Below are 26,093 nucleotides of genomic sequence, written 5' to 3' on the forward strand. Positions count from 1 at the left end.
CCCTGTACTGGGGCATATAAAGTTTGCAAGTCCAATGGGCCTCTCTTTCCAGTGATGGCCGACTAGGCCATCTTTTGATACATATGCAGCTAGAGTCAACTGGGTTTTTAAAGAACCCAAAATTCCAGAATTCTCACAACACATCAAGTTCCTTCCTTCCTTCCTTTCTTTTTTTAATTAAAAAGTACTGCTGAGCCAAGAGCAGACATGTAACCTGACAAAGTACAAAAAATCAAGATCAGCCAGATGATGGTCGGTTGTTGTGTAGCACACCTTTAATCCCAGCACTTGGGAGGCAGAGGCAGGTCGATCTCTTGAGTTTAAGACCAGCCTGGTCTACAGAGTGAGTTCCAGGACAGCCAGGGATACATAGGGAAACCATGTCTCAAAAAACCGAATAAAATAAAATAAAGGACTCAGAAATAAGCCCATATAGGTATAGCATTCCAATCTTGAGAACTCTGTCAGAAACATGTACTGGAGGGGCTGGAGAGAGCGCGGTGGCTCAGAGTGCTTGTTGCACTTGCCAACAGCCATAAGAATAGCAAAATTACAGTTAAGAAGTAGTAATGAAATAATTTTGTGGTTGGGGATAGCACAACACGAGGAACTGTCTTAAAGGGCTGTGACATTAGAAAGGTTGAGCACCACTGTGCTAGAGGAAAGAAGCAGAGCTAAAATTCCTCAAGATACAGGTATGGCGAGGGTTTCCTGAACAGTACTCTAGTAGCAAGGAAATAGCCTGCAAAAATCAAAACGAAGACGCTTTGGGCAACAAAGAAAACAGTCACCAGAGGGAAAAGATAGCAGGAAAGTGCCTTTCAGGTTATGTAGCAGATGGCTGATACTCAGTAGATGTAAAGAACTGCAGAAATTCAACACCTACACATCCAATCAATAAATAATCTAAATTGTCAGGTCTCAAAAAAGGATATGCAAATAGTAAATAAAATGTTAATAGTGTTCTACAGCCTCACCCACCAGGAAAATACACATTAAAACTTCTTTGGAACTGCATTCCAGTTCCGAATGATTATCTTTAGGAAAATAAATGACAGGGCCAAGAGACAATTCAGTGTATCAAAGCCCTTGCTGCCTGCCAAGCCCGATGATCCGAGTGTGATTCTCAGGACCCATGGTAGAGGACACAACTGACTCCGGAAAATAAATATCAAAAGATATAAATAAATCTTTTTTAAAATCCTTCCAGGTGCTAGTGAGGACATGGAGAAAGGAATTCTGTTTTCTTTTTTGTGTTAATTTTTTAGACAGAGTCTCACTATGTAGACCAGTTGGCTGTGAACTCACAGAGGCTTGCCTTTGCCTCCCAAATTCTGTGTTTATTGTTACTTTTGAGAATGTAAACTTGTGTAGCCACTATGAAACAGCAATATGGAGATTTCTCAAAAACAATAGTTGGTGCCATTCTTGGTGGTATACAGGTGGGAATTTCTATGTTAGGAGCCACAGAGGTATTTGTGTGTTTGTGGTTGCATCATTCATGAAAGTTAGAAGATGGATTTCCATCAGCAGATGACCCTGCTGTGTTATCAGGCACAGTTCTGTCCCTTAGCAGGATGTACTGTTTGAATGCTGGTGATGTGCAGCTGCGGCTCTCTCTCCTTTGTGGGCAAAAGTTTTAGTAAAAATGTCTGTTTGAACTATGTAGAGGGTTGAGCTTGCTGGCTAATAGAGAGGAAAGTTTTACTCATCACTGGGTAGGGAACCCTTAGAACAAGTCGCTGTGGAGAGCAGATGCGTTTTTCCAAGCACACACAGCACTTAGCTTGGGGTTTGTGTTCATTGGGGAAAGTTTCTACCCCATAGGGAATTGTTCTTTCCTACTCTGTTTAGTGTCTCAAGTGGTAGAGGTTCATTAAAATATGAATGAGGTCTACTTCAAGATGCACGGTAGTGGGCATTCCACTGAGCAAGTGCACACATCTGTCACAAGAATTCGCTGTTATTAGGGTCTGTGAGGCCATAGGAGACCCACATAAGGCAGTGTTACCATCTCCTTTGATTAATCTGACCTAAGCAAGGTGATGAGTCCTTTCATAACAATTCTAGTTTTTTCACTACAAAAAAAAATTGTAGTAACCCACATAGACCAATAGATTTCCTAAATGGGCTTCTCCTGACCAATTATTTGTAGTAAATTTTAAAACAAGGACTATTAAATATGGTTTGCCCTAATTAAAACTGTCATAAAACTGAACGAAGCATTGCATGTGTATTTAAAAACTGCTTAGCATTGGTTAGGAATGTTTTTATGTGGAAAAATTATCACACTAATGTCTCATTTTCCTGGCATTGTTAGTGACTTGAGTAAAGCAAGTGACTGGATGTTTGCAGTAGGGCGATTCTGACTCCCTCACAGTAGTTGACAGGCAGTCAGCTGTGACTGGGAGCCATATCCTGGCCATGTTTAGGTTGAAGTGTGTGGAATGCTTTGTTTCTTTGATGCTGAGAACCTTATCTAGGGCCTCGCTTCCAGTTCCCTGCTTTTTCCTGCTGTCTGCTTACCCTCTGAACTGAACTTCCCTTAATTCAACTTAATTCCGATAATTCTTAAAGAACCTTTTTTTTTTTGTTTTGTTTTGTATAAAGTACAGGTAAATGCATGATTATAAATTTTGAATTGATGTTTGGGTCTAACCAGTGAAGTAAATTTGATTTAAAGTCAGGTAATTCTTTAAGAAGGTTTAAGTAATAAAATGTTAGCTGAGAATGGTGGTTCTTGCCTGTAATCTTACCACTTGAGAGGCTAGACAGAAGAGTGCTGCCAGTTAGACGACAGCCTGGGCTACAGAGAAAGACCATCATTGTCTTTTGGAGCACAGGGCCCCCAATGAAGAAGCTAGAGAAAGAACCCAAGGAGCTGAAGGGGTCTGCAACCCTGTAGGTGGAACAACAATATGAACTAACCAGTACTCCCAGAGCTCATGTCTCTAACTGCATATGTACCAGAAATGTAAATGAAGAAAATACCTAATAAAAAAATTAGAAAAAGAAAAAAGAATGAATAGAAGATGGTTTCTATTATGCTTATCCTCTGAATCTAACCATCTGCAGGTTTTCTTGTGCCTGTGTCATCTTTCTGTCTTTAAAAGTAGAGCTAGGACTCTGAGAAAAGAGGTTAGTATCTGAGATCAGAATTTATTGGAATTAGATCCTGTCTGTTAAAGTGAAACCCAGTAGCACTGAGGTTGATCCATTTTCTTCCCCAGTATTTTAGTGAGGCCAGTTTGTTGTTGTTGTTGGTTGGTTGGGTTTGGGTTTTTTGTTTGTTTGTTTTGTCTTTTTGAGCCAGGGTTTCTCTGTGTAGACCAGGTGGCCTTGAACTCAGAGACCTACCTGCCTCTGCCTCCCAAGTGCTCGGATTTAAAGTGTATGTGTCAACTGCCTGGCCTTGAGGCCAAGTTTTAATATATGTGTTTGTTGGTTTGTTTGTTTTGGTTTGTTTTTTTGGTTTTTCGAGACAGGGTTTCTCTATATAGCCCTGGCTGTCCTGGAACTCACTCTGTAGACCAGGCTGGCCTGGAACTCAGAAATCCGCCTGCCTCTGCCTCTGCCTCCCAAGTGCTGGGATTAAAGGCGTGCACCACCACTGCCCGGCCTTGAGGCCAAGTTTTAAAAGACTGTTGGATGAATCCCAGGTAGAAGCTAATTGGTGCCACCTGGAGGCCACTGAGAAGCATAACTGCTTCCACCCACCCACCTATTACCTACCTTCCTACCTACCGCTCCCGAGTGTGTGTGAGTGTGTGTGTGTGTGTGTGTGTGTGTGTGTGTGTGTGTGTGTGTGTGTATGAGTGTCCATAGAATCCATAAGACAATGTCAGATCCCTGGCAGTTATGAGCCACCATGTTAATGCTGGAACTCAAACTGTGGTCCTCTGGAAGAGCAGCTACTCAGCCATCTCTGCCACCCAAGTCTATTACTGTTAGGTAGTAAAGGCATTTTGAAGGAAGGAACCAGGGCAAATCATCATGGGTAATTCAGAGGTGGCAAAGAGAGCCTTTTGAATGAAAGAATAACTCTGTGGACTGTCATGGGTTTCCCCCATCCAAGACACTGCTTCAGAAGCCCCAGCTGTTCTTCCCTTATGTCTGCAGTTGTCCCCTGTTGCCTTCTGAGGATGTATTAGCCACAGGGGCTGGTTGCTGTCATGTCATTGTGTGTTCTGTTGTTTCTTTTTAAGGAGATCTTTTTGCTTCTACATTCCTCATTAAGAACGGGGCCCTTGTCAATGCTGCCACAGCAGGAGCCCAGGAGACCCCATTACACCTTGTAGCATTGTACAGTCCAAAGAAATACTCAGCAGATGTGATGTCTGAGATGGCGCAGATTGCGGAGGCCCTCCTGCAGGCTGGTGCCAATCCCAACATGCAGGATAGCAAGGGCAGGTGAGTGCACTAACTCCAGAGAGAATTTTTGTGGTGGCACTATAATAAACATACACAGTATTTGACATTATTAAGTTTGATGTTTATTGAAGTTGCAAACATTTATTTGTCAATCAAAGTAGTGTCATGACTAAGACTAGAAGCACTTGGAGAAAACATTACAGCCTAGCTAAAGTAAATCTGAGTTTCTAAGAAATTTATATCATATTGAAAGCAACCAGAGTGGTCATGTAGTCTGTGCTCTCATGGACTTTTTTGTTGTTGTTGTTGTTAGCATTTTTAGGATCACTTGGATAGTTTGAAGAGAAACTACTACCTCAAGTCAACCGATTTTATCTCTCTGAGGTCAAATGGTTAGAAAAAAAAAATCTTATTTTAATTCTCAATTCTGCCTTATAAAAACCTTTACTTTTAACAACTTATCTCCAGACTTTGACTGGACAGCCCTTCTTGTATTTGGTAATGTTTCTGAGTTTTGTTTTGTGTTTTACATTTTTACAAGTTTTTATTTATTATTTTTTGTGTATGGGTGTTTTGCTTGCATGTATATCAATATATCACATGCATACATTGCCTGTGGAGACTTGAAGAGTGTTAGGATTCCCTGGAACTGGAGTTACAGGTGGCTGTGAGCCATTGTCTGGGTGCTAAGAATCAAAGCCAGGTCCCCTGGAAGAGCAAGTACTGCTCTTCCCACTGACCCATCTGCAGCCCACTTTCTGTTGCGTTTGCATCTTCTCAGAAGGAATTGGTTTAGGACTGCTTGTGGTTTAGAATTGTGGGAGGAATTGCCTATCTTTGAGGCAGAAGTGTGGGAGGCTCTGAAGTGCAGTTCAGCTCCTTGCTTCACCAACTTCAGGCAGGCCATAGACATCACTCACCACCAGAGCAGTTTATCATTTTGAAAATCCACCCAGGAAGTAAGGTTTCTGTGAGGTAGGAGTCGGAAGAGGATCTGTGCAGTGTGTAATGTGTGGAAATAAGATGGTCCAGGATCTTTGTGTCACAATCATTTTCCCAAATCGGTCCTCATGTTCATTCTTTGGGGTTTTTTTGTGTGTGTTTGTTTGTTTTCCCCCCATTTAACGGTAGTAAGCCTGGGCAGTCTGTCTGTCTGCAGTAGAGGCCAGGCTCAGGGCCTTGTGTTCTAGTGTCAGCCTTCCCTCAGGCACTTGAGTACTAAACAGGAGATGAAGAATTGACCCAGTTATTTGTTGATGCTGCTATGTGCCCCAGTGTTGATAGAACATTACAGCGAAGAGCAAAGTGTCTTTTCAAATTGGCAGAGGACAGATGAGATAAAAATGTGGCAGAAGCTACTGTTTACCACAGGAGGGGGTTAGACTTGGGGTACAGAGCGTGGGCCATAGAAGCAAAGTTGCTTTCATATTTTGATTCTTGGTCATAGTTTTGGAAAGCAGAGTGATGGAATTGACTGTTGATTCTAATCCCTGCCTGCTGTGAGTGTCTGCCTCTCCTGAACGGACTCCTCTTTGACTTCATTTCCTGTGTTTTGCCCTCAGGACTCCTTTACACTTGTCCATCATGGCCAGGAACGAGTGTGTGTTCAGTCAGCTGCTGCAGTGTAAACAGTACGTAGGGCGGCCTGGAGAAATGCAAAGCGGTTGTGAGGGTGGGATTGTGAGTGAAAAATCTTTCCTTACTAAAATTTTTAGAAACTATTGTTCATTTGTTTGTTTGATACGAGGTCTTATTAAAGTAGTTCAGGCAGGCCTGAAATTCAGAGTTCCCCAAATGATAGGATTACTGCCTGTCCTGCCTAGCCTGAAATATTCTCTTAAAATGCCTTTTATAGTTACAGACCTTAAATAAAATAAAATTTGTCCTTTAGAACATATAGGGAGAGAGTGGAGCTGCTGGCAACAAAGGGAGGCCGGAAATCGTACCTGTCATTCACATTGCTTCTTTATTTCAGATTAGATTTAGAGCTGAAAGATCACGAAGGCAGCACTGCACTCTGGCTTGCCGTCCAGTACATCACTGTGTCTTCAGACCAGTCTGTAAACCCCTTTGAAGACCTCCCTGTGGTAAATGGGACATCATTTGATGAGAATAGCTTTGCAGCCAGACTCATTCAACGTGGCAGCAACACTGATGCTCCTGATGTGATGACAGGTAGAACACTGAGGCCTCGGGAGTGGGGCTGGAGTCTGAGGACTCTGGGAAACAGTAGACCATCTGGTTTCCTGTTAGTGGCAGGAGTTGTGAAGTCAGTGCTGGTCTCAGACTCACTAGCTGGTAGCCCAGACTAGCCTTGAGCTTTTGATTCTCCTGCCTCAGCTTCAATGTTGGGATTACAACAGAACAGCTTGTAAATGTTTTAATAACAATGCACAAATGGAAAGGCTGACTATTATGAGAACTGTTTTTGTTGTTGTTGTTTTCTATTTAATTTTAAGCTTGGTAAAAGCCTGGTTGTGATTTTTTTTTTTTTAAATCTTGTGCTCCAAATAATTTAAGCAGACATTAGTTTAAGTCTTAAAAGCTGTAACATACCTGGTAAATGAAAGTAGTGGTTCTTAGACTCTTAGACCTCCATGCAGGTTCTTTTCCCCTCCGAGAACTCGCGTTTCAGACAGTTTGTGTTTGGATAGTTAGACCTTTAGTATGTACTAGAGTTGGAAAATAATAATCAGATTTTTTTCTTTTATTTTTGGTTTTGAGACAGTCTTTTTAGGTACATGTAGCTCAGGCTGGACCTGAACTAGAGGTTCTGAAGCCTCAGCTTCCCACGTACTGAGATTACAGACACAGTCTGCCATACCCATTTTACAAAACCAAGAAACGTTTGTTTTTAATTTGATTTTTAAATTATTTTACGTGTATGAGTGTTTACCTGCATGTTTCTTTGCCACATGCTTGCCTGGTGCCCTTGGAGGTCAGAGGAAGTCGTTTGATCTGAAATTGGGTTTTAAGTGGTTGTGAGCTTCTGTGTGGGTGCTAACTCTGTGAGAACCCAGTACGCCTGACTGCTCAACATCTCTTCAGCTCCAAAACTGAGAAACTAAAGGGCTGTATTAATCAGCTTATAGTATAGAGCATATACTTAGTATGAAAATAACGTTAAACACAAGTTAATTAGAAGAGCAGGCATTTTCTTCTCTGCATCTGTGTTCAGTCTTTTCAGATGTGTTCTGAAAAGTGTATGAAGTGTATGAAGAATTCACAGCCTTAGGGACATGAAAAGGGAGAGGAGGCACATTTTGCATATTATACTAAAGTCACAACCAGTTGGTGCTTTGAATGGATTGTTCCTGTATGCATAGTTCTAAAACATTCTGCCTTCATCATTGGAGAATATTGGTTCACTGTGTTGTAGACGTACCATGTGTCATGTTTCAAAGTTGACTTCTGTATCTCTGTTCATCTCATCAGAAGTCTTTCACTGTACCCAAAATACCAAACTTGGTGTTGCAGAGTTTTCCAAGATTTAAAATTTCATATTAAAGCTTACTTTTAATCATTAAGTTAGAAAATATTATTTTTAATTGTTTTTCTTAAAGAGACAGACTCCCTTCTTTCATTTTCAAGAGAATGTCTACCAAACATTCAATTTTAAATAACAGTAGTGTAGTGGGAGTCATTCTGAGTAGAAACCCTGTTCCTTGGCACGTCATACCTTAATGCAAGTGTGTTTCCTCTAGACAGTGTGCTTTACAGTGTAGCAGCAGCTTTGTCCGTGTTTCTCATGTAGCACCCGGCTCTTACAAACATGCATTGTTGAGAGTCACTACAATTAGGAGTTTTGACAAAGTTATCAAGTGCCATGATAAGTGAAACTGGTTTGTTTTTCTTAATCCAGTTCACTTTTTTTTTTTAATATGAGAAGCATAGATTTTCTTGGAAGTGAAAATGAAAATGAAGGCACACAGTGTATTCTCAGGAGTGTCCCAGCATGTTTGCACTGCTGTCATCTGTGAGGCACTTGACCTCTACCTGCCACTGATTTTGTAACATAAGTGCCAGTATCAGCATGGTGTAGAGAAAAGTAAGGATTCTGTGAAAATGGTTCTGATCTCACAGATGCCCTGCAAGACTCCCAGGAACCTCCAGGAATCCATAGACCACACTGCTGTTTCCATATTTTTCCTTGATCTTGCTAAAGAAAACATGGTGGTGTTTTCTTTTTTAGTTTTTTGTTTGTTTCTTCCTTTGTGTGTATGTTTTGTGGGTTTTTTGTGTTTTCGTTTTTGTTTTGTGGTTTGTTTTTTGTTTTTAAAGACAGGATCTCTACATGTAGCCCTGGCTAACACATGCTACTATCTTTCCCAGATCAGCATGGAGGTATTCTAAGGACAGGTTTCCATATATAAGTATTGAATACTCATGCATTAGTTGGCAGCCGTGGAGATGACTCAGTGGGTAAATGTACTTGTCACCAAGCCTGATGATCTAAGTTTGATCATCAGAACCTCCATGGTGGGGGAAAGAATGGACTCCTACAACTTGTCCTCTGACCTCCAGACAGAGCTCATGTACTGTCTTACCCCACACATACCTGTAACACTCACATAGAAATGAATGGATGTCATGCATGGTGGGAGCCATTAACAAAGACAATTGATTCCTACCTCCACTCTGTCCAAAAAAGATAATTAGTAAGTAATACTTTTGTTAAAGTTGTCATAACTTTAAAGAGGCTGGGGGTATAACACAGCACGTGCTTGTGTCCTTGAGTTTAGATTTGATACACAGTTAATAGTGGTAGGGAGGAGGAGGAGGAAGGGAGAAGAGGGAGGGAGGTGATATAAGGTCAAATGAAATCACTGCACTGGCTCCATATGATTTGTCCATCCTTGTCATCCTACCACATGCTAGGATCACTACAAGTTCAAGGCCAGTCTGATTTACACAGTTCTAGTCAGCTAGGACAATATAGCAACTTGTTTTTCTGAGGTGGAGGGGTGAGGAATTCCTATAGTGGATTACAAAATCAGAAGGCAGTAAGTTCTGCCCAGAGTGCTAAGAGTTTTAGACTAAGCACCCGGAAATGCCATTGTGTCTAGATAGTAAGCTAGAAATTTTATATATACATACACACACACACACACACACACACATATATATATATATATATATTTTTTTTTTGAGACAGGGTTTCTCTGTATAGCTCTGGCTGTCCTGGAACTCACTCTGTAGACCAGGCTGGCCTCCAACTCAGAAATCCGCCTGCCTGTGCCTCCCAGTGCTGGGATTAAAGGCATGCACCACCACGCCCGGCGAAATTATACTTTTTAGCCACATTTTTATTGATTTCTAACTTATAGTATGTAATAATGTGGCATTTGTCTTACTTAATTATAGTATGTAATAGTGCGGCATTTGTCTTACGTAATTATAGCATGTAATAGTGTGGCATTTGAACTTGAATTTTGAATTTTGTTGCATTACTGTTTTCTCTGTGTGAGTTTCCACAAGGCTTACACAGAGAAAAGCCTTGTGGCTTGCACACAGGGACAGTTTGCACAAGCTGGCAAAAACTTACTGAGCTTCATTGCCAGCCTTAGAACATGTTCTTCTAAAATGTGATACATTGCTTACAATAATAAGCATTTATTCACTGGGATTCTCTTTATGCATTAAATCACAGTTATCCATTGCACTGTTCAAGTCTTCGTCTTTCTCTGATCAACTTTGGAATGTTTGTTCTGCCATCTCCTTTCTCTCTTCCTCTCTTCCCTTCCTTCCTTAGTGCTAGTAAGTGTGCTGTCCTAGTCAGGGGTTTCTATTCCTGCACAGACATCATGACCAAGAAGCAAGTTGGGGAAGGAAGGGTTTATTCAGCTTACAGTTCCACATTGCTGTTCATCACCAAGGGAAGTAAGGACTGGGACTCACATAGGGCAGGAACTTGGAGGCAGGAACGGATACAGAGGCCATGGAGGGTGCTGCTTACAGGCTTGTTTCACACTGGCTTGCTCAGCTTCCTTTCTTATAGAACCCAAGACTAACGGCCCAGGGATAGCTCCATCCACAACGGGCCCTCCCACCCTTGATCACTAATTGAGAAAATGCATTACTGCTGGATCTCATGGAAGCATTTCCTTAAGGGAGGCTCTTTTCTCTGTGATAACTCCAGCTTGTGTCAAGTTGACACAAAACCAGCCAGTATATGTGCCATCGGAGAGCTGTACCTGGGACTCTTCCAACCCCATCTATTAGACTCTGCGAGTCTTATTAAATTTTTCTTACTATTGAGATGATATTTTCTGTTATAAAATTGAGTTTTAATCTAGATTTTATTTTGTTTTTTAGTCATATGCTCTCAAATTTGATGTATAGCTGAAGATGATCTTAATTATTACCATCATTTTTAGATTTATTTTATTAGTATGAGTGTTTGGCTCACGTTTATGTATGTGTGTGCATCATATGTGCCTAGTGTCCAAGGAGGCCAGAAGTAATAATAATAGTACTGAGTTGTCATATACCACCATTTCTAGATTAGTATGTAGTTGTGATGACATTTCCAGGTAGACTAGAACTCTTAGCTCTTTGAACAGAATTTACTGCCTTCAGTTCTAGTTACCTACTGTAAGATTTTCTTACCCTTTTTTTTTCTTTTTCTTTCTTTTTTTTTGTTTTTTTGTTTTTTTGAGACAAGGTCTTGCTGTATTGCCTAGCTGATGTGGAGTCACCACATGGAGCCAGAAGAACTGAACCCTGGTCCTCTGCAGGGTATCCAGTACTCTGAACTGCTAAGCCATTTCTCCAGCCCCTCCTAACAGTGGAGATGCTGGGCATGTATCATGCCCAGCAGAAGTAGAGATTAGAATGAGTATAAACTATAGATGAAGTGACTATCTGTGAAGGGAGAAAAAAATGATATAAAAACAAGTAGTACTTTGTCCATTTTCTTTTTAAAATTGAGGGTACATACATGTATACATGCATAAGACTGAGCATGTGAAAGTCAGATGATAACTTTTGGTATTTGGTTCTCAAGGCAGGATCTCTTCTGCATAGGTTAGCCAGCCCTAGAGTTTCCCTTGTGGCTCCTCCTTCTGTCTCACTATAGAAATGCTGGAACTGTAGACGCATCCACTGCTGTTTACCTTGTGCTGGGGAAGCCTGAGCCTGGGGAAGCACACTTTGGTTCCAGCACTCAGGAGGTAAAGGCACTTGGAACTCTGTGAGTTCAAGGTCAATCTGCTCTACATAGCAAATTCTAGGATCCAGGCCTACAATAATGAAGCCCTGTCTTAGAAAAAGAAACATAAAATAAAGCACAGCTCTGAAAATGAAGTGTAGGCTGTTAGTTACACAGAAAGCCTTCTCCTTACTCAGCCTTCTCCTTACTCAGCCTTCTCTGTGGCACTGTTTTGTCCCATTTTTTTCCTTTTCTTTTTTTCAGTCTTCATATTTATTTTATTTAGATTTTCAAGCACTACAGCTTGAAATGAAATCGTTTTTTTCAAAGATTTTTTGTCTTAATTATGAGTATCCCTATGTGTCTGTATATGGATATGTGTGCTTGCTGAGGCCAGAAGAGGGAATTGGAGCCTGTGCAGCTGGAGTTACAGGCATTTGTTACCATCAGACTAAACTCTTAGCCCTGTAAGAGCAGTATGTGCTCTTAACCACTGAGCCATCTCTCCAGGGCCCACATGAGATTTCATGTTGTATTTGGAAATAGTTATATCAATGGGCCTGGAACCAAAAACCATTTGGAGAAGATTTTATTTTCTTAAATGTCTTATTCAGAAAATAGTTACAGTATGAAGGAAAAATATCCTGAGCTAACAGCAAGCTTATACTATGGCTGTGAGGATAGGACTGAAGTTTCTGATAGGCTTTTTCTAGTATAGCTGCAGTTCATGATGCCTGGGCATTGCTACCTGCATCCCATCTTCCCCAGAGCAGTCAGAAGCATCCCTAGACTTTGTTTTGTTGTTTTTTAACTTAAATTTTATTTTTTATGTTATGGATGTTTTGCCTACATGTATGTCAGTGCACCATGTGCATGTCTGATGCCCATACAGACCAGAAGGGAACATTAGGTCCCCTGGAACTGAGCTGTAAGCAGCTGTGGGTTGCCATGTGGGTGCTGTGAATTGAACCTGGGTCCTCTTGAAGGACCCAGTGCTGGAAGAGCAGTAGCCAGTGCTCTTAACCACTGAGACCCTAGATGTTTTTGATTGTCACAAGTTCAGAGATCCTTTGGCATCTTGTGGGTAGGATCCAGGGTATTGCCAAGTGTGCAACTTACAGAGCAGGCCCGTATGGCAAAGGAAATGATATAGAAAATGTCAGCAGTACTGCTGTGGGAGATGGCAGGGAAACTTTGCCCCACCCAAGCCCTACAAGGAGATAGAACTTACTGCCAGAAAGGATGATGAAACAGTCCCTACTGTCTGTGTGGACTGCCATTAGTGAGGAGGACAGGGTGTTGTACCAGGTGGAACTTGAGCTCATTTTCATGCAAATAGAAGAATGAACCAGGCTTCTTTTTCTCTTGTAGGAAATTGTTTACTACAAAGGGCAGCTGGGGCTGGAAATGAGGCTGCTGCTCTCTTCCTGGCAACTAGTGGTGCCCACGCCAACCACAGGAACAAATGGGTAAGTTGTAACAGGCACCTGGGGAATGACTGTGGTTTGTGGAAGAAATGGCTATCAGGTATGCAGGAAAAATGGAATAGTCTTTTTTTTTTTCTTTTTCACTTTTGTAAAAATTCATATAACCAATATAAAAGAGACTCATATATTCTCAAAACTGGTTGATTCAGTCAGCAACTATTGTCTGTATTTTTGTTGTATAGCCATGTCCTGAACTAGATCCTGTAGACTGTAATATAAGAGAAATAGAGCCAAGCAGTGATGGCGCATGCCTTTAACCCCAGCACTTGGGAGGCAGAGGCAGGCGGATTTCTGAGTTCGAGGCCAGCCTGGTCTACAAAGTGAGTTCCAGGACAGCCAGGGCTACACAGAGAAACCCTGTCTCAAAAAAAGGGAAAAAAAAAAAAACCAATAGAAGAGAAATTAGCAAACAAGAATATAATAAGTGTTACAATAGCTTCTTGATTACTTTGGGTTTGAGACAGTTATATAACCCAGGCTGGTCTTGACCTACTCTGTAGAACCTGGCCTCACACTTGTGATCGCCTGTCTCAGACTTGCCAGTGCTAGGATCACAGCCGTGCTGTCTCGCTCCTGATTCTTCAGGTCTCCTGTGGGGCTGCTTCTTCCATCTGTCCCTAAGCAACAATGCCGACCAGATCATGGCCTCCCCTCACCTGCAGTTTTACTTTTAGGTTTCAGATGCCTATGGTCAGTCACAGTCTGAATATAGTAAATGGAAATTTTTGAAAATAATACATAAATTTTAGGTTGTCTACTAGGGTACCATCATAAAATGTCATATGATCTTAGTTTGTGAATCATCCCTTTGTCCAGTGTATTCATGGTGCCTGTGCTGCCTGCCTGCCAGTCTCTTAGCCACTCTCTCTTATAAGATGGTATGGCTCAGTGTCAAAGCTTATCTTCATTGTCATAATGCCTGTATCCTTTCAGTTACCTTCACTCATCATAGATAGCACACATCATAGATAGGTCACATTCACACAACTTTATGAGAGTATATTATTATAATTGTTTTATTATTGCTAGTTCCCTTTCTGTGCCTAAATGATAAGCTAAATGTTACCGTAAGTACTTCGTTAGGAAAATATAGACATAGGGTTTGGTTATTCCCAGGCTTTCAGGCATCTCTGGGAATGTCCAAGATTCTATTTCCTGCAGTAAGGGCAGGCATTGATAAAATTGGCAGTAGGTCTTGGGGTCAGACAATCCTGAGTTCACCAGCTTTCCCACTTCCTGCGTGCAGTCTTCGACAATGTATTTTGACTTTCTGAGCTTCAGTTTCAACCGCTAGAAAAGAAGTTAGTCTTGATGTTATAGGGAATGGGTGAGGTGAAAAGAAACAGGGCTGAAGAGTCTGCGACTCACTGGGTAAGGTTCTCTTGCAGAGGACTTGATGCTGACTTCCAGCACCCATGTGGGATAGGCTCAACCACCTGTGACCCCGTGACCCCGGCTCTGGGGGCATTCAACACCTGGCTTCTGTGGCACCTGTACTCAACTGCATACACACCCACACAAGTATGCACAATTAAATATAAAATCTTTTTTAAAATTAAGCAAGTTATTTAAATGTGTATTAACATACTATTTGGAACACTAGATACTAAATGCTAGGTTTTTGTGGAGTTCTCCCTAGTGGAAACTTTTTTTTCCCTTTGGATTTTTTACTTTCAGAAAGAGAAGTTGTACTTATTTTTCAGGTCATTTCTTATTTCTCGTGCTTGTTGCTTTAAGAATATCAACTTCCTGGCAGTGCTGGCTCACACGTTTAAGCCCGGCACTTGAGAGACAGAGATAGGCAAATCTCAGTGAATTGGAGGACAGCCTGCTCCACAGAGTGAGTTCCAGGACAGCCAAGGCTATACCAAGAATCCCTGTCTTGAAAAAACAAGCAAAAACAGAGAGAAAGAGGAAGGAAAGAAAGAAAGAGTTAGCCCTGCTTACCTCAGACTATAATGCTGTTGTTTTCTAGTGTTGACTGTGGTGATGCCTGGTGAATTTTGACTACTGTTGTTTTATAGAGAAATACATTCTTTGCATAAGTAGGAAAAGAATGTGAGAACAAAGTAAAGGGATAACCAAGGTGATCATGGAGAGAAAAAACAGAGATGATGGAAAGTCACCTAAGAAGGTTAAAAGTAAACGGTTAATGGTACTGAGGGGGCAGAGTCAGGGTCATGAGGTCAGCTGTGATTGGCAGTGGCGCCTGAGTTTTGCTTACTTCCACTGTCTGTAACTGTGACAGGAACTCCTAATTCCCTTCTAAGGTGATTTGGGTTTTTGTTTCATTCAGGGAGAAACTCCTTTGCATACAGCTTGTCGGCATGGCCTGGCCAACCTCACAGCAGAGCTCCTGCAGCAAGGTGCCAATCCAAACTTACAGACAGAGGAGGCTCTGCCGGTGCCTAAAGAGTCTCCCGTCCTAATGAGTTCTGCAGATGGCATCTACCTACAAACACCACTGCACATGGCAATTGCCTATAACCATCCAGATGTGGTTTCTGTCATCTTAGAGCAGAAAGGTAGGTGGTTGGGTCTGGTGCCCACTATTGTGAGCTGTGGAAGTGGGTGTGTGGGCAGTTGACTTGAGGCTGTTGATTCTGTTTGTGAGTCGTGTACAGCTAGTTTTGTAGCTGTTACTTACATTGTAGTCTCTGGAGTACAGTCTATTCTTGTGTGTCAAATGCCTAAGTTTAAAAAAAATTAATTTATCTTAAATATTTTACTTCAAAGTAACATCTCTGGATCTCTACTCCCCACAAGAAATATCTGTTGGCTCCCTCTAAAAAAGCAATCATATTCTGGCCAGTCAATCAGTTTATAACTGAGTCTTAGCTTCTAGAATGCCTTAAATGTGACCCAAGGAGTCTGGTGAGGTGGCTCATGGCTATAACCCCCAGTACTCAGGGGATCAAAGACAGGAAGATCTTCAGAAATTGGTGGCCAACCAGGGCTACCAGTGAGACCATTTTCCTCCGTAGTTCTACCTCGATTAAGAAAAAAAATAATAGTGACTCTGTCAGCCACAGAATGGTGAAATCAAGTTTCTTTTCTTTTAAAAATATTTAGCCAATGCTCTTCATGCCACCAACAACCTACAGATTATACCAGACTTCAGCCTCAAGGATTCCAGAGACCAAACTGTTCTTGGCCTGGCATTGTGGACTGGTAAGCTATGCCATATGTCGTTGACTCTCAGGCGATAAGTAGGTGGATAGACTAGAGGGGGAAGGAGGAAGTGGTGGGGCTAATCATTTTGATGTAAAAGAAATTTTTGCCTGTTATGTTCACTGGAAAAGCGCTGTCTTGGAGAAGCGTTGAGGGTATGTCTGTCGTCAGGGGAACAGGAAAAGATGGTAACGCATGAGCTGGGGCTTCTTTGTTTCCCAGGCATGCACACAATCGCTGCCCAGCTGCTGGGCTCCGGAGCCTCTATCAATGACACCATGTCAGATGGACAGACATTGCTGCACATGGCCATACAGCGGCAGGACAGCAAGAGTGCTCTCTTCCTACTGGAGCACCAAGCTGATATAAATGTCAGGTAGGACAGTGGCGTGTTCTCTCATAACTCCAGGTCATGTGTAATGGGGATGCTTCAGAGTCAGAGCCTAGATCTTAGAGGGGAAATAATTTTTTTTTAATCTGGTTACATAAAAAAGGAAAAACAGTGGCACCCAGGCTGTCCAAGTGAAGTCAGGACTGGATGGCACTCCTATAATTTCATCTTCTTAGGAGACTAAGGCAGAAGGAGATTGCAAGGTAGAAAAAGTGTTTCAAAATGAAAAATTTAAGAAGGGCTAAGAACGGAGCATGGTAGTACACACACCTTTAATCCCAGCACTCTGGAGGAAGAGGCAAACAAGTCTCGGGAGTGCAAGGCCAGCCTGGTCTACGGTGAGACCCTGTCCCTAAAAGCAAACAATAAAGAGGCTAGGAACACAGCACTTAAGTAGAGAGCTCTGACCCCTGTATTCAGTCCCAGGACTTCAAAGCAGATGGCATACAGAAACAAGATGACAGGGTAGCTCAGTTATAGGGCATTTGTCAGACACCTTTAATGCTCCAGGTTCAGTCCCTACTTCATGTCCTGTAACAAAAAGTACAGACACGGGTTATAGGTATGATCTGTGGACATGTACAGCCATAGCCAAACTGTACTCTGTCCTCGGTAACTGTCAGGGCCAATGCACAAAATCACACAAATCTTGTTATAAAGGATGGTCCAAAAATCAACCTTTAATAAATGTCAGTTGCAACAAAGAACACCCCAATAACTAAACAACTAAACTACAAGCAGGCTTAAAGGAAAAAGAAGGCTTTAAGTTTTAAATTTAAATATTTACGTAGCACACGTGCGATGTATCCACATGTTCTTCAGTGTGTTGTAGAGGTCAGAGGGCTTGTGGGGGAGTCCATTATCTCTCCACATGTGTTCTAATGATCAAACTCAGGTGTCAGGCTAGGATAACAGATCCGCTGAGCCATCTTTCCAGCCTCAGACTTTTATCTTTGTGTATTCACAGGATCCTTTCTGAATTTCCAGTGTTAAATGACAGAGTGTTGAACTCTGAGATGCCACAGCCTTACCTGAATTACAGAGTGGGGGGAATGAAGTGTGGGGGTTTTATTTGTTTGTTTGGTTGGTTTTTGTTTTGTTTGTTTTGTTTTTGAGACATTCTTGTGTATACCAGATTCCCAACTCTCTGAGAAGGATAACTTTAAATTTCTGATCTTCCTCCCCACTTCTCTCAAGTGTTAAGATTGCACCCATTGTATGCTGGGGATCAAGCCAGGGCTTCATGTATGCTAGACAAACACACTACAGCCAAGCGGTATCTCTAGCTCTGTTTGTTTGCTTTCTATAATACAATAGAGAGAAATGGTTTTATTTTCCTAAAACAGCTCAGTAAAAACAAATACAGCCAGCAGGTTTGATTTTCTTGAGAACATTCTAGAGACTAACTGAAGTAGGTGTAATGGACCCAGAGGCATGTAGGCTTGGCAGACCTGTAAGGTGCTGGTGCTGCTTTCTTTGGCTGCCATTAGAAGCACTGGTTTTGATTGTGGTGATTATGTCTTCCTTTGTAGGACTCAGGACGGGGAGACTGCCCTCCAGCTGGCCATCAAACATCAGCTCCCACTAGTGGTTGATGCCATATGTACTCGAGGAGCTGACATGTCTGTGCCAGATGAAAAAGGGAACCCACCACTGTGGCTTGCCTTGGCAAGTAATCTGGAGGACATTGCTTCCACTCTGGTGAGTCATGCAAAACAGAGCCTCTGCTTACAGGTGAGGGTATGTTGTGTCAAATGTGGATTGGTTGGCTGTGTAGCATTACAGAAGCAAAAGGTCAGCCAAGCAACAAATCCAAGTCAAGGACAAGCAGTGGAAAATCATGTTATGAAGGAAGTCCAATATAATAGCGCTTGAGATGGATGAAGGCACTTGTTGCAAAGGATCCATAGTTGACTTCCAGCACACACATGGGGGTTTGCAATCATAACTCCAATGTAGGGAATCTGATGCTCTCTTCTGACTTAAGCAGGCTCCAGGCATGCATATGGGTGTGCAAACATGCATGCAGGAATAATGTGCATATGCATAAAAATAAAATAAGTCTAAAGAAGTTAGAGGTTCAGTGAGGCACGGATTGTAGTCACCTTAATTCCAGTACTGGGCAGGTAAGGCTGTGGCATCTCAGAGTTCAAAATCAGCCTAGTCTACAAAGCAAGTTTCAGACTAGCCAGGGCTATATAATGAGGCTCTGTATAAGGTGAGAGGGAAGGCAGTGTGAGATTCACGTCAATGCAGCCAGCACTTTGTGTGAGCTGTCTTTAAGAGACTACAGAAAGGAGTGCTAGAGGAGAAGGATCGCCTCAGGCATCTCCTTCCTGGTGGGGGCTGGATTTGAAGCTGTTATTATCACCATATTAATAAATCCCCAAATTTTGGGTTTGTGTTGTTGACAAAACAGATCTAAAGGAGAGGTAAACCTGGGATTTCTCATTTATCACTCTGAGGGCCTGCAGTATGACACTGAGCCATTTAGCCTGACGTGTTTATTAAAACTGTTTTGAGGGATTGCCTATTAATTACAGGTGTGCTTTGCTGAGGGACTTTGGAGTACACATAGTCACAGGAACTGTCCTGAGTAGAACCCACCTGAAGAGGCACTAATGTCTATTTCTGAAAAACATACCCCTAGGACCTAGTGTAAGAATTTACAAAGAACAGATTATATTTATTTTAATTTTTATGTGGCTGGTATTTTGCCTGCATGTACATCTGTGCACTATGTGCATTCCTGGTGCTCATGGAGGCCAAAATGGGGGCATCAGATCCTCTGGAATTAGAACTAACAAATTTGTGAACTACAGTGTGGGATGGAGAATCAAACCTGGGTCATCTAGAAGAGCAGCCAGTGCTCCTAAGCATTAAATCATCTCTTCAGCTCTCAAAGAGCAGATGTTAATCAAGGTTTATAATACTAATGAGAGTTTATAATAATGATATCAGTTACTTGTTAACCATGCCCTAGCTGAAAAGTAATTGCTCAAAGTTGAAAATAAACATTTTCCCTTTTGCTCGACAATGCTTGTGAGAAAACTGTGTTTCTCTGCAGGTCAGACATGGTTGCGATGCTACGTGCTGGGGCCCAGGACCCAGCGGGTGTCTTCAGACACTTCTGCATAGAGCCATTGATGAGAACAGCGAATCTACTGCCTGCTTTCTTATTCGCAGGTCTGAAAAGCCACAGTATCTCTCTTTACTCAGCTTACTGCAAACTACCTCTTTTTTATGTTAGGTTACCTCAGTCTTGACATGCCTGTAGCTGGCTTTGACTTTAATAATTAAGATTATCATAGGATCACTGTTCTGTCATGTCAACTCATCTGAGAACCAAGCTAGCTAAGGAGCCAAAAATTTCACATGCCCAGATCAAAACAATCTGCTTTGGAGATTGCTTTGACCTTCAGAACAGTTCCCACTGTGCCATCAGAAAGTTAGGGTAAAGGAGACCAAATGGGCTTATGTGAGCACCACCATGATATGGGAATCATAAGAGGTTCATAACCCTCTTAGAGAGTGGGAAATGGAGAGGCAAGGTAACCTGGGAAACTTAATGAATAGTGGTTCTCAAAGGTTAAGGGAGTCTGCAGCTGTTCTGATTCCAGGTCGCCCTAAGACCATATGATAAGAGAGGCTACGGCAGTAGCACCCTGTCCACTAGGGCTTGATGCAGAGGACCAGGCTAGCAGGGTGTGACAATGAAGGCTTTGTTGTTAGTGGTGAAGCTGTTGTTCTCTAGCACTTTCTGCTGGGCAGGGTGGAGGGTGACCTTCTGTTTCCCTACTTCAGTGGCTGTGACGTGAATAGTCCCAGACAACCAGGTACTAATGGAGAAGGAGAAGAGGAAGCAAGGGATGGACAGACTCCCCTGCATTTGGCAGCCTCATGGGGACTAGAAGAGACGGTACAGTGTCTTTTGGAGTTTGGTGCCAACGTCAATGCACAGGTATATAGTTTTACTTTTCTGGGGAGATAAACTTCGGGAAATTGTCTCTTGTGGTAAGGGACCTTATATATTTCCCAGTTCTAGACTTCTGTTTTACCACAAACTATGTTTTAGTGTGACAGATGGTAGTGACTTTGAGTCATATAGCCTGTCTGGTAATTGAGTTGACTTCAGGTTAATTCTCTGTGCCTTGTTCTTCAGCATAAAGGTTGTTTTGTCTGTTGTACCTTGTTTCTTAGACCCCTTATAGATTTCCACAAAGAATTGGCTTAGTTTCACAGCACTGTAAAAAGGACAGTCCTTAATATTCTTCAGCATTCAGACCTGTGGAGTAAGGAAATAAATGAAAGTGTGTGTGCATATGCATGTACTTGTGTGTGTGTGTGTGTGTGTGTGTGTGTGTGTGTATGTGTGTGAGAGAGAGAGAGAGAGTGTGTGTGTGTGTTTGTTTATATAAGCGCACATGTTCTTGGGTGTTTTTATTTAGGCACTGTCCACATAATATATCTTAAAGATTTATCTACTTTTTATTTTATGTGTGCCTAGTGTAAGAAGAGACCAGAAAAGGCCCTATACTCTTGGAACTGGAATTGCCGTTGTAAAGCTCCATGTGGGTGCTGGAGACTGAACTGGGTCTTCTGAAAGAGCAGCCAATGTTCTTAAGTGCTGAGCTATCTCCCCAGTCCCAGCATCCACCTTATTTTTAAGACAGGGTCCCCAGCTGGCCTGAGATTTGGACAGCCAGGCTGCCTGGCCAGGAAACCCCATAATCCAACTGTCTTTCCCTCCCAACACTAGAGTTAGAATCCCATGCTTTCTACATGGGCCCTGAGGGTCAAACCCCAGCTGTAAGTTTGTGAAGTAAATATTTTACTGCCTGAGCCAGCTCCAGAAACCTATAGAGATGTACACTGAGTTGTGTAGATGAGAGCTGAGGATGGCTGTAGTTCTTCTGAAACAATGTGTTTGTTGCCACTGGGGGACTGTGGTCATGAAACAGTGTGGTGGGGAGAAGCTGCCATTCATTCTTATGCCTCTTTAAAAACTGATTTCAAACACAGGGTTTCATAACTGTAATTTATTTTAAAAGTTCCCTCCCTTTCATATTGTCCCTGAGCTTTATCTTTCAACTAGACATGGGAGTTTGTGCCTCCTCTTCCTAGGATGCAGAAGGAAGAACGCCTGTCCATGTGGCCATCAGCAACCAGCATAGCGTCATCATTCAGCTGTTGATCTCTCACCCCAACATTGAGTTGAGCGTCCGGGACAGACAAGGGCTGACTCCTTTTGCCTGTGCCATGACTTACAAGAACAATAAGGCAGCTGAGGCCATTTTAAAACGAGAGTCTGGGGCTGCTGAGCAGGTCAGTGTCCAGCCCCCACCATTCACCCCAGCAGAACTTATCGTATTGCCACTAACTTAACAGCTCCCTTCTACACAAAGATACTTGTTTTGAAATTAAACTCCCCTTTTCAGAACATTTAACTGTTACAGTGTCCTGTGTCTGCCAGTTGGGACATGAATTTGTTCATCTGTATTTCAGCCACTTGGTGACAAATGGATGTGTTGGGGAAGGGAGCTCAAATGAGGGCTTGGCATTAGAATTCTGTAGGTGTATAGCTGGGCTCACTCTCTGCATTTGCTGGATGCTTTAATACGGAATGTTTGCAAAATATTAAAACTGAATTTGGGGTATTCGTGATATTGGGATTTCTGGGTGTTTTGAGGTGTTTTTACTTAGCACATTAATTTTCCTTGTTCTTTGCCATTTCTTTATCATCTGCTAAGTCCTGGTTGCAACTTGTTTATCTACAATAGTGTGTGGGAAATGAGGGTGGTGACTGATGTGTGATGAAAGCTGAAATAAGTTTATCAGGTCAGTCCCACAGAAGCCTGATTCCAGCTTGCTTAAAGGATGTTGCCAAGATTTACAAATAGCCATTTATGGATAAAATGAGATGTGGGGCCTGCATACAATGTAGTGCTGGCATAAAGATGACTGCTTGCTAGCACAGGCTTTGGTACCTCACCTTTTCTTTCCTTTCCCTTTCCTTTCCTTTCCTTTCCTTTCCTTTCCTTTCCTTTTCTTTCTTTTCTTTTCTTTTCCTTCTCATATTTCACCTTTCCTTTCCTTTCCTTTCCTTTCCTTTCCTTTCCTTTCCTTTCCTTTCCTTTCCTTTCCTTTCCTTTCCTCTTTCCTTTCCTTTCCTTTCCTTTCCTTTCCTTTCCTTTCCTTTCCTTTCCTTTCCTTTTTTCTTTCCTTTCCTTTCCTTTCCTTTCCTTTCCTTNTCCTTTCCTTTTTCCTTTCCTTTTTCCTTTCCTTTTTCCTTTCCTTTTTCCTTTCCTTTTTCCTTTCCTTTTTCCTTTCCTTTTTCCTTTCCTTTCCTTTCTCATAGTTGCCCTTACCATTAAGTTTGCCCACACTCAGCTTAGTGTAAGACGGTCATGAATGGGGACGGACCACCTCACATTTCTCCATCTGGTATGACACTGGCACTACTGATCTGAGTGCTCTGCAGATTTTACTTACCCAGCACACGTGGAGGGGTGGTGATGGTGGTACAGAGTGTGAAGTATGTTCTCCTCTCTTGAGCATTGGTCTAGTGATGTAGTATTCATTCCTATAACTATAACACATGCTCGGGCTTGACTTGAGGAATCTTCTGGAGACTTCATGCTTGTCTGGCACTGCTGACTGCCTCTCATTGCTCATTGTGTGTTACTGTGAAGCTTAAGAAAATCTCTAAAGCCTGTTGGCTGCTCAGGGATCGAGATGGGTATTTCGTCTAGTCAAAGCACAAGCCTTTCAGCTTACTTGTCCTATTTGCTTCTTCCTGAGCAGCCTGCCACTCATGTGCCTTCCTCTGTCTCTCATTTAGTCCCTTCTTGGCTTTCCATGGCCGGTTCCTATTGTAGGAGGGTCCAGGGCAGCAGCTCCCGTCTAACCACATTCATGAGTGCATGTGGTTGTGTTGGAGCTCTGGAACTGAGCAAGGATGCTTCATGACCTTCCCAGCAGTCAGTTCAGCTGTGGGCATGCGGGAGGATCATGTTCTTTAGGGGAACTGGCTAATAGTAGGATTCTTTCTTGTTTGTTGCTGTAGGTAGATAATAAAGGTCGGAATTTTCTTCATGTGGCAGTTCAGAACTCTGACATTGAAAGTGTCTTGTTCCTGATCAGTGTCCAGGCCAATGTGAACTCCAGAGTCCAGGATGCTTCCAAGTTGACCCCTCTGCACCTTGCTGTTCAGGCAGGCTCAGAGATCATTGTCCGAAATCTGGTAAGCCTCAAGGAATCACAGGAAGCCAGGTGTGTTTGAGGGTGTATGCAGAAGTTGTTCTTCAAGCTGTTGTGAACAAAAGGCATGAATCTGAGAACCAAAGCAGTCCACCCAGGAAGACAGATGTGTCAAGTCCCTAGTGTTCTGGTGGACATGCTGGGGTAAGATAGAGTCAGGCCTTGAGAGCCAAGGAGGATTTAATAGACAGCAGAAAGACTGGAGGTCAGCTGTGTTGTCTGCCTGCTACCAGGAATTCAGCTGAGGCTTTCTCTCCTTCCTCCTTCTCCTCTCTCCCTTTCCATCTTTTTTCCCCCACCTAGCTGACCTGGAACTCAATGTAGATTAAGCTCGCTCAGAATAACATACATCCACTGTGTCTGCCTTCCCCTTCCCAAGTTCCACCATGCCTAGATTAGCTGAGACTTTTAAATGAACTATCTCTTGATTCTCCAGAAAGACAGTTTTGTGTTTATAATACAGAGTAAGTTAAAGAGAATTCCCCTAGGGTCTTAGATAGTAATTCATGTAATTAGATTTGAGCTTAAGTCAAAAGCCTGGCTTTCCAGCACAATATAATGTTAGGAAGGGAACAAGCCCAGTTAAGAAAGGGTGTGGTGATTGGGCATGGTGTATGTCAGTATTTTAGATACGGGGAGTTTATTTGAAATTTGAGGATTACAAGCAGTATGGACATTCTTGCATAGTACAGTGAATATCATTGTATTACTTCGCAATTATAATATACTAAAGTCTTAGAATTCCTGTGCCCTAAGGAATAGCCATTGAACATAACGGTAGATAATTTGCCTTTGGCACAGGTTTTGCTGTGTTTGCCTCAGTAGGAAGATGTGCAAGATCCTCATGCACTCCCTCTCTGCCAGGAGGGTAGGTTGTTGGTCTCTGCAGATAAGAGACTGTCTATAGACTTGGTCTGCTCATGGGGCCTTAAATTATGGGAGAGGCTGATTGAGTGATCAACTTGAACAGCTTCTTGCAGGAGCCAAGGTGAACGAGTTAACCAAGCATCGTCAGACCGCTCTCCATCTCGCTGCACAGCAGGACCTGCCCACCATCTGCTCAGTCCTCCTAGAGAATGGAGTGGACTTCGCTGCTGTGGATGAGAATGGAAATAATGGTAACTCCTAGGCAACCTCTTTTTTTTTTTTTTTTGGTTTTTCGAGACAGGGTTTCTCTGTGTATGTAAGTACACTGTAGCTGTCTTCATACACCCCAGAAGAGGGCATCAGATATCATTACAGATGGTTGTGAGCCACCATGTGGTTGCTGGGAATTGAACTCAGGACCTTTGGAAAAGCAGTCAGTGCTCTTAACCAGTGAGCCATCGCTCCAGCCCCCTAGGCAATCTCTTATGTGTAGTGTAGTGTGCTCTACCCCACCCTCAGGAAGGTAGGCTTCCCTGGGAGTGGAGCTCTAGAGAGGCAGCACACAGCACACCCGTCTCGCCACTGAGCAGCTTCCCAATCTGATTGCAGCCATGGTAGTCTAAAGTGGTTGGGTTTTTAGTTACATTTTCAAAAAATTTGTATTTTAAAATTAAATTAGGTGAAGGGGAATGTCACCTCAGTCCTGGTGTCCTCAGAGGCTGAGGCATTAGATTCCCCCAGAATTGGAGTGAGTTGACTAACTTTGGTGCTAGGAATTGGACTAAGGTCCTCTGCAAGAGCAATATATTCTTAGCTTCTGAACCATCTCTATAGCCCAGTGACTCATTTCCTTTTTTTATGTGCATTTCCAGAGGACAATTTATAGGAGTTAGTTCTATTATACATGTGGGTTCTGAGGATTAAATTTAGGTCTTCAGGCTTGGTGGCAAGAGCCTTTACCCACTGGTCCATGTGGCCTCTGTGTGTGTGTGTGTGTGTGTGTGTGTGTGTCCCCATCTGTCCATCTGTTTGTCTGTCTCTCTGTCTCAGTTACTCTTTTACTTCTCTGACAATGCACTATGACCATCATGGCAGGTAGCACAGCAGCAGGTAGGGAAGCATGGTGCTGGAGCAGTAGCTGAAACCCTATGTCTGAGCCATAAGCATGGGATGTGGGGAACAGCATAAGAGGGAGCAAGAGCAAACGCTGATTGGTAATGGAGGACAGAGATATATGCCCTCCAGCAAGGCCACATCTCCTAATCCTTCCCCAAAAGTTGCACCAACTGGAGATCAAACTTTCAAATATTTGATCCTATGGGGGTCATTCTCATTGAGACCACCACAGTGAGAGACAAAGAAAACACAGAGACAGAAATAGCTTTCTGTGAAGCCA

General features: G+C 42.5%; 1 protein-coding gene across 1 annotated transcript in view; it reads left to right on the top strand.

The window, feature by feature from the left end:
• Positions 1 to 26,093, top strand: part of Ankfy1 (ankyrin repeat and FYVE domain containing 1) — a 77,074-nt gene that overhangs the window by 41,499 nt on the left and 9,482 nt on the right. The window contains exons 8-20 of the mRNA XM_021175577.2: positions 4,206 to 4,410; positions 5,934 to 6,002; positions 6,347 to 6,546; positions 12,893 to 12,990; positions 15,305 to 15,533; positions 16,081 to 16,179; positions 16,402 to 16,555; positions 18,103 to 18,271; positions 19,638 to 19,756; positions 20,375 to 20,531; positions 21,695 to 21,895; positions 23,637 to 23,813; positions 24,801 to 24,948. Of these exons, the coding sequence (XP_021031236.1) occupies positions 4,206 to 4,410; positions 5,934 to 6,002; positions 6,347 to 6,546; positions 12,893 to 12,990; positions 15,305 to 15,533; positions 16,081 to 16,179; positions 16,402 to 16,555; positions 18,103 to 18,271; positions 19,638 to 19,756; positions 20,375 to 20,531; positions 21,695 to 21,895; positions 23,637 to 23,813; positions 24,801 to 24,948 (2,025 nt within the window). The remainder of the gene's footprint in view (positions 1 to 4,205; positions 4,411 to 5,933; positions 6,003 to 6,346; positions 6,547 to 12,892; positions 12,991 to 15,304; positions 15,534 to 16,080; positions 16,180 to 16,401; positions 16,556 to 18,102; positions 18,272 to 19,637; positions 19,757 to 20,374; positions 20,532 to 21,694; positions 21,896 to 23,636; positions 23,814 to 24,800; positions 24,949 to 26,093) is intronic.

Source organism: Mus caroli, chromosome 11 (assembly GCF_900094665.2).
Source record: "Mus caroli chromosome 11, CAROLI_EIJ_v1.1, whole genome shotgun sequence".
Taxonomy (NCBI): Eukaryota; Metazoa; Chordata; class Mammalia; order Rodentia; family Muridae; genus Mus; species Mus caroli.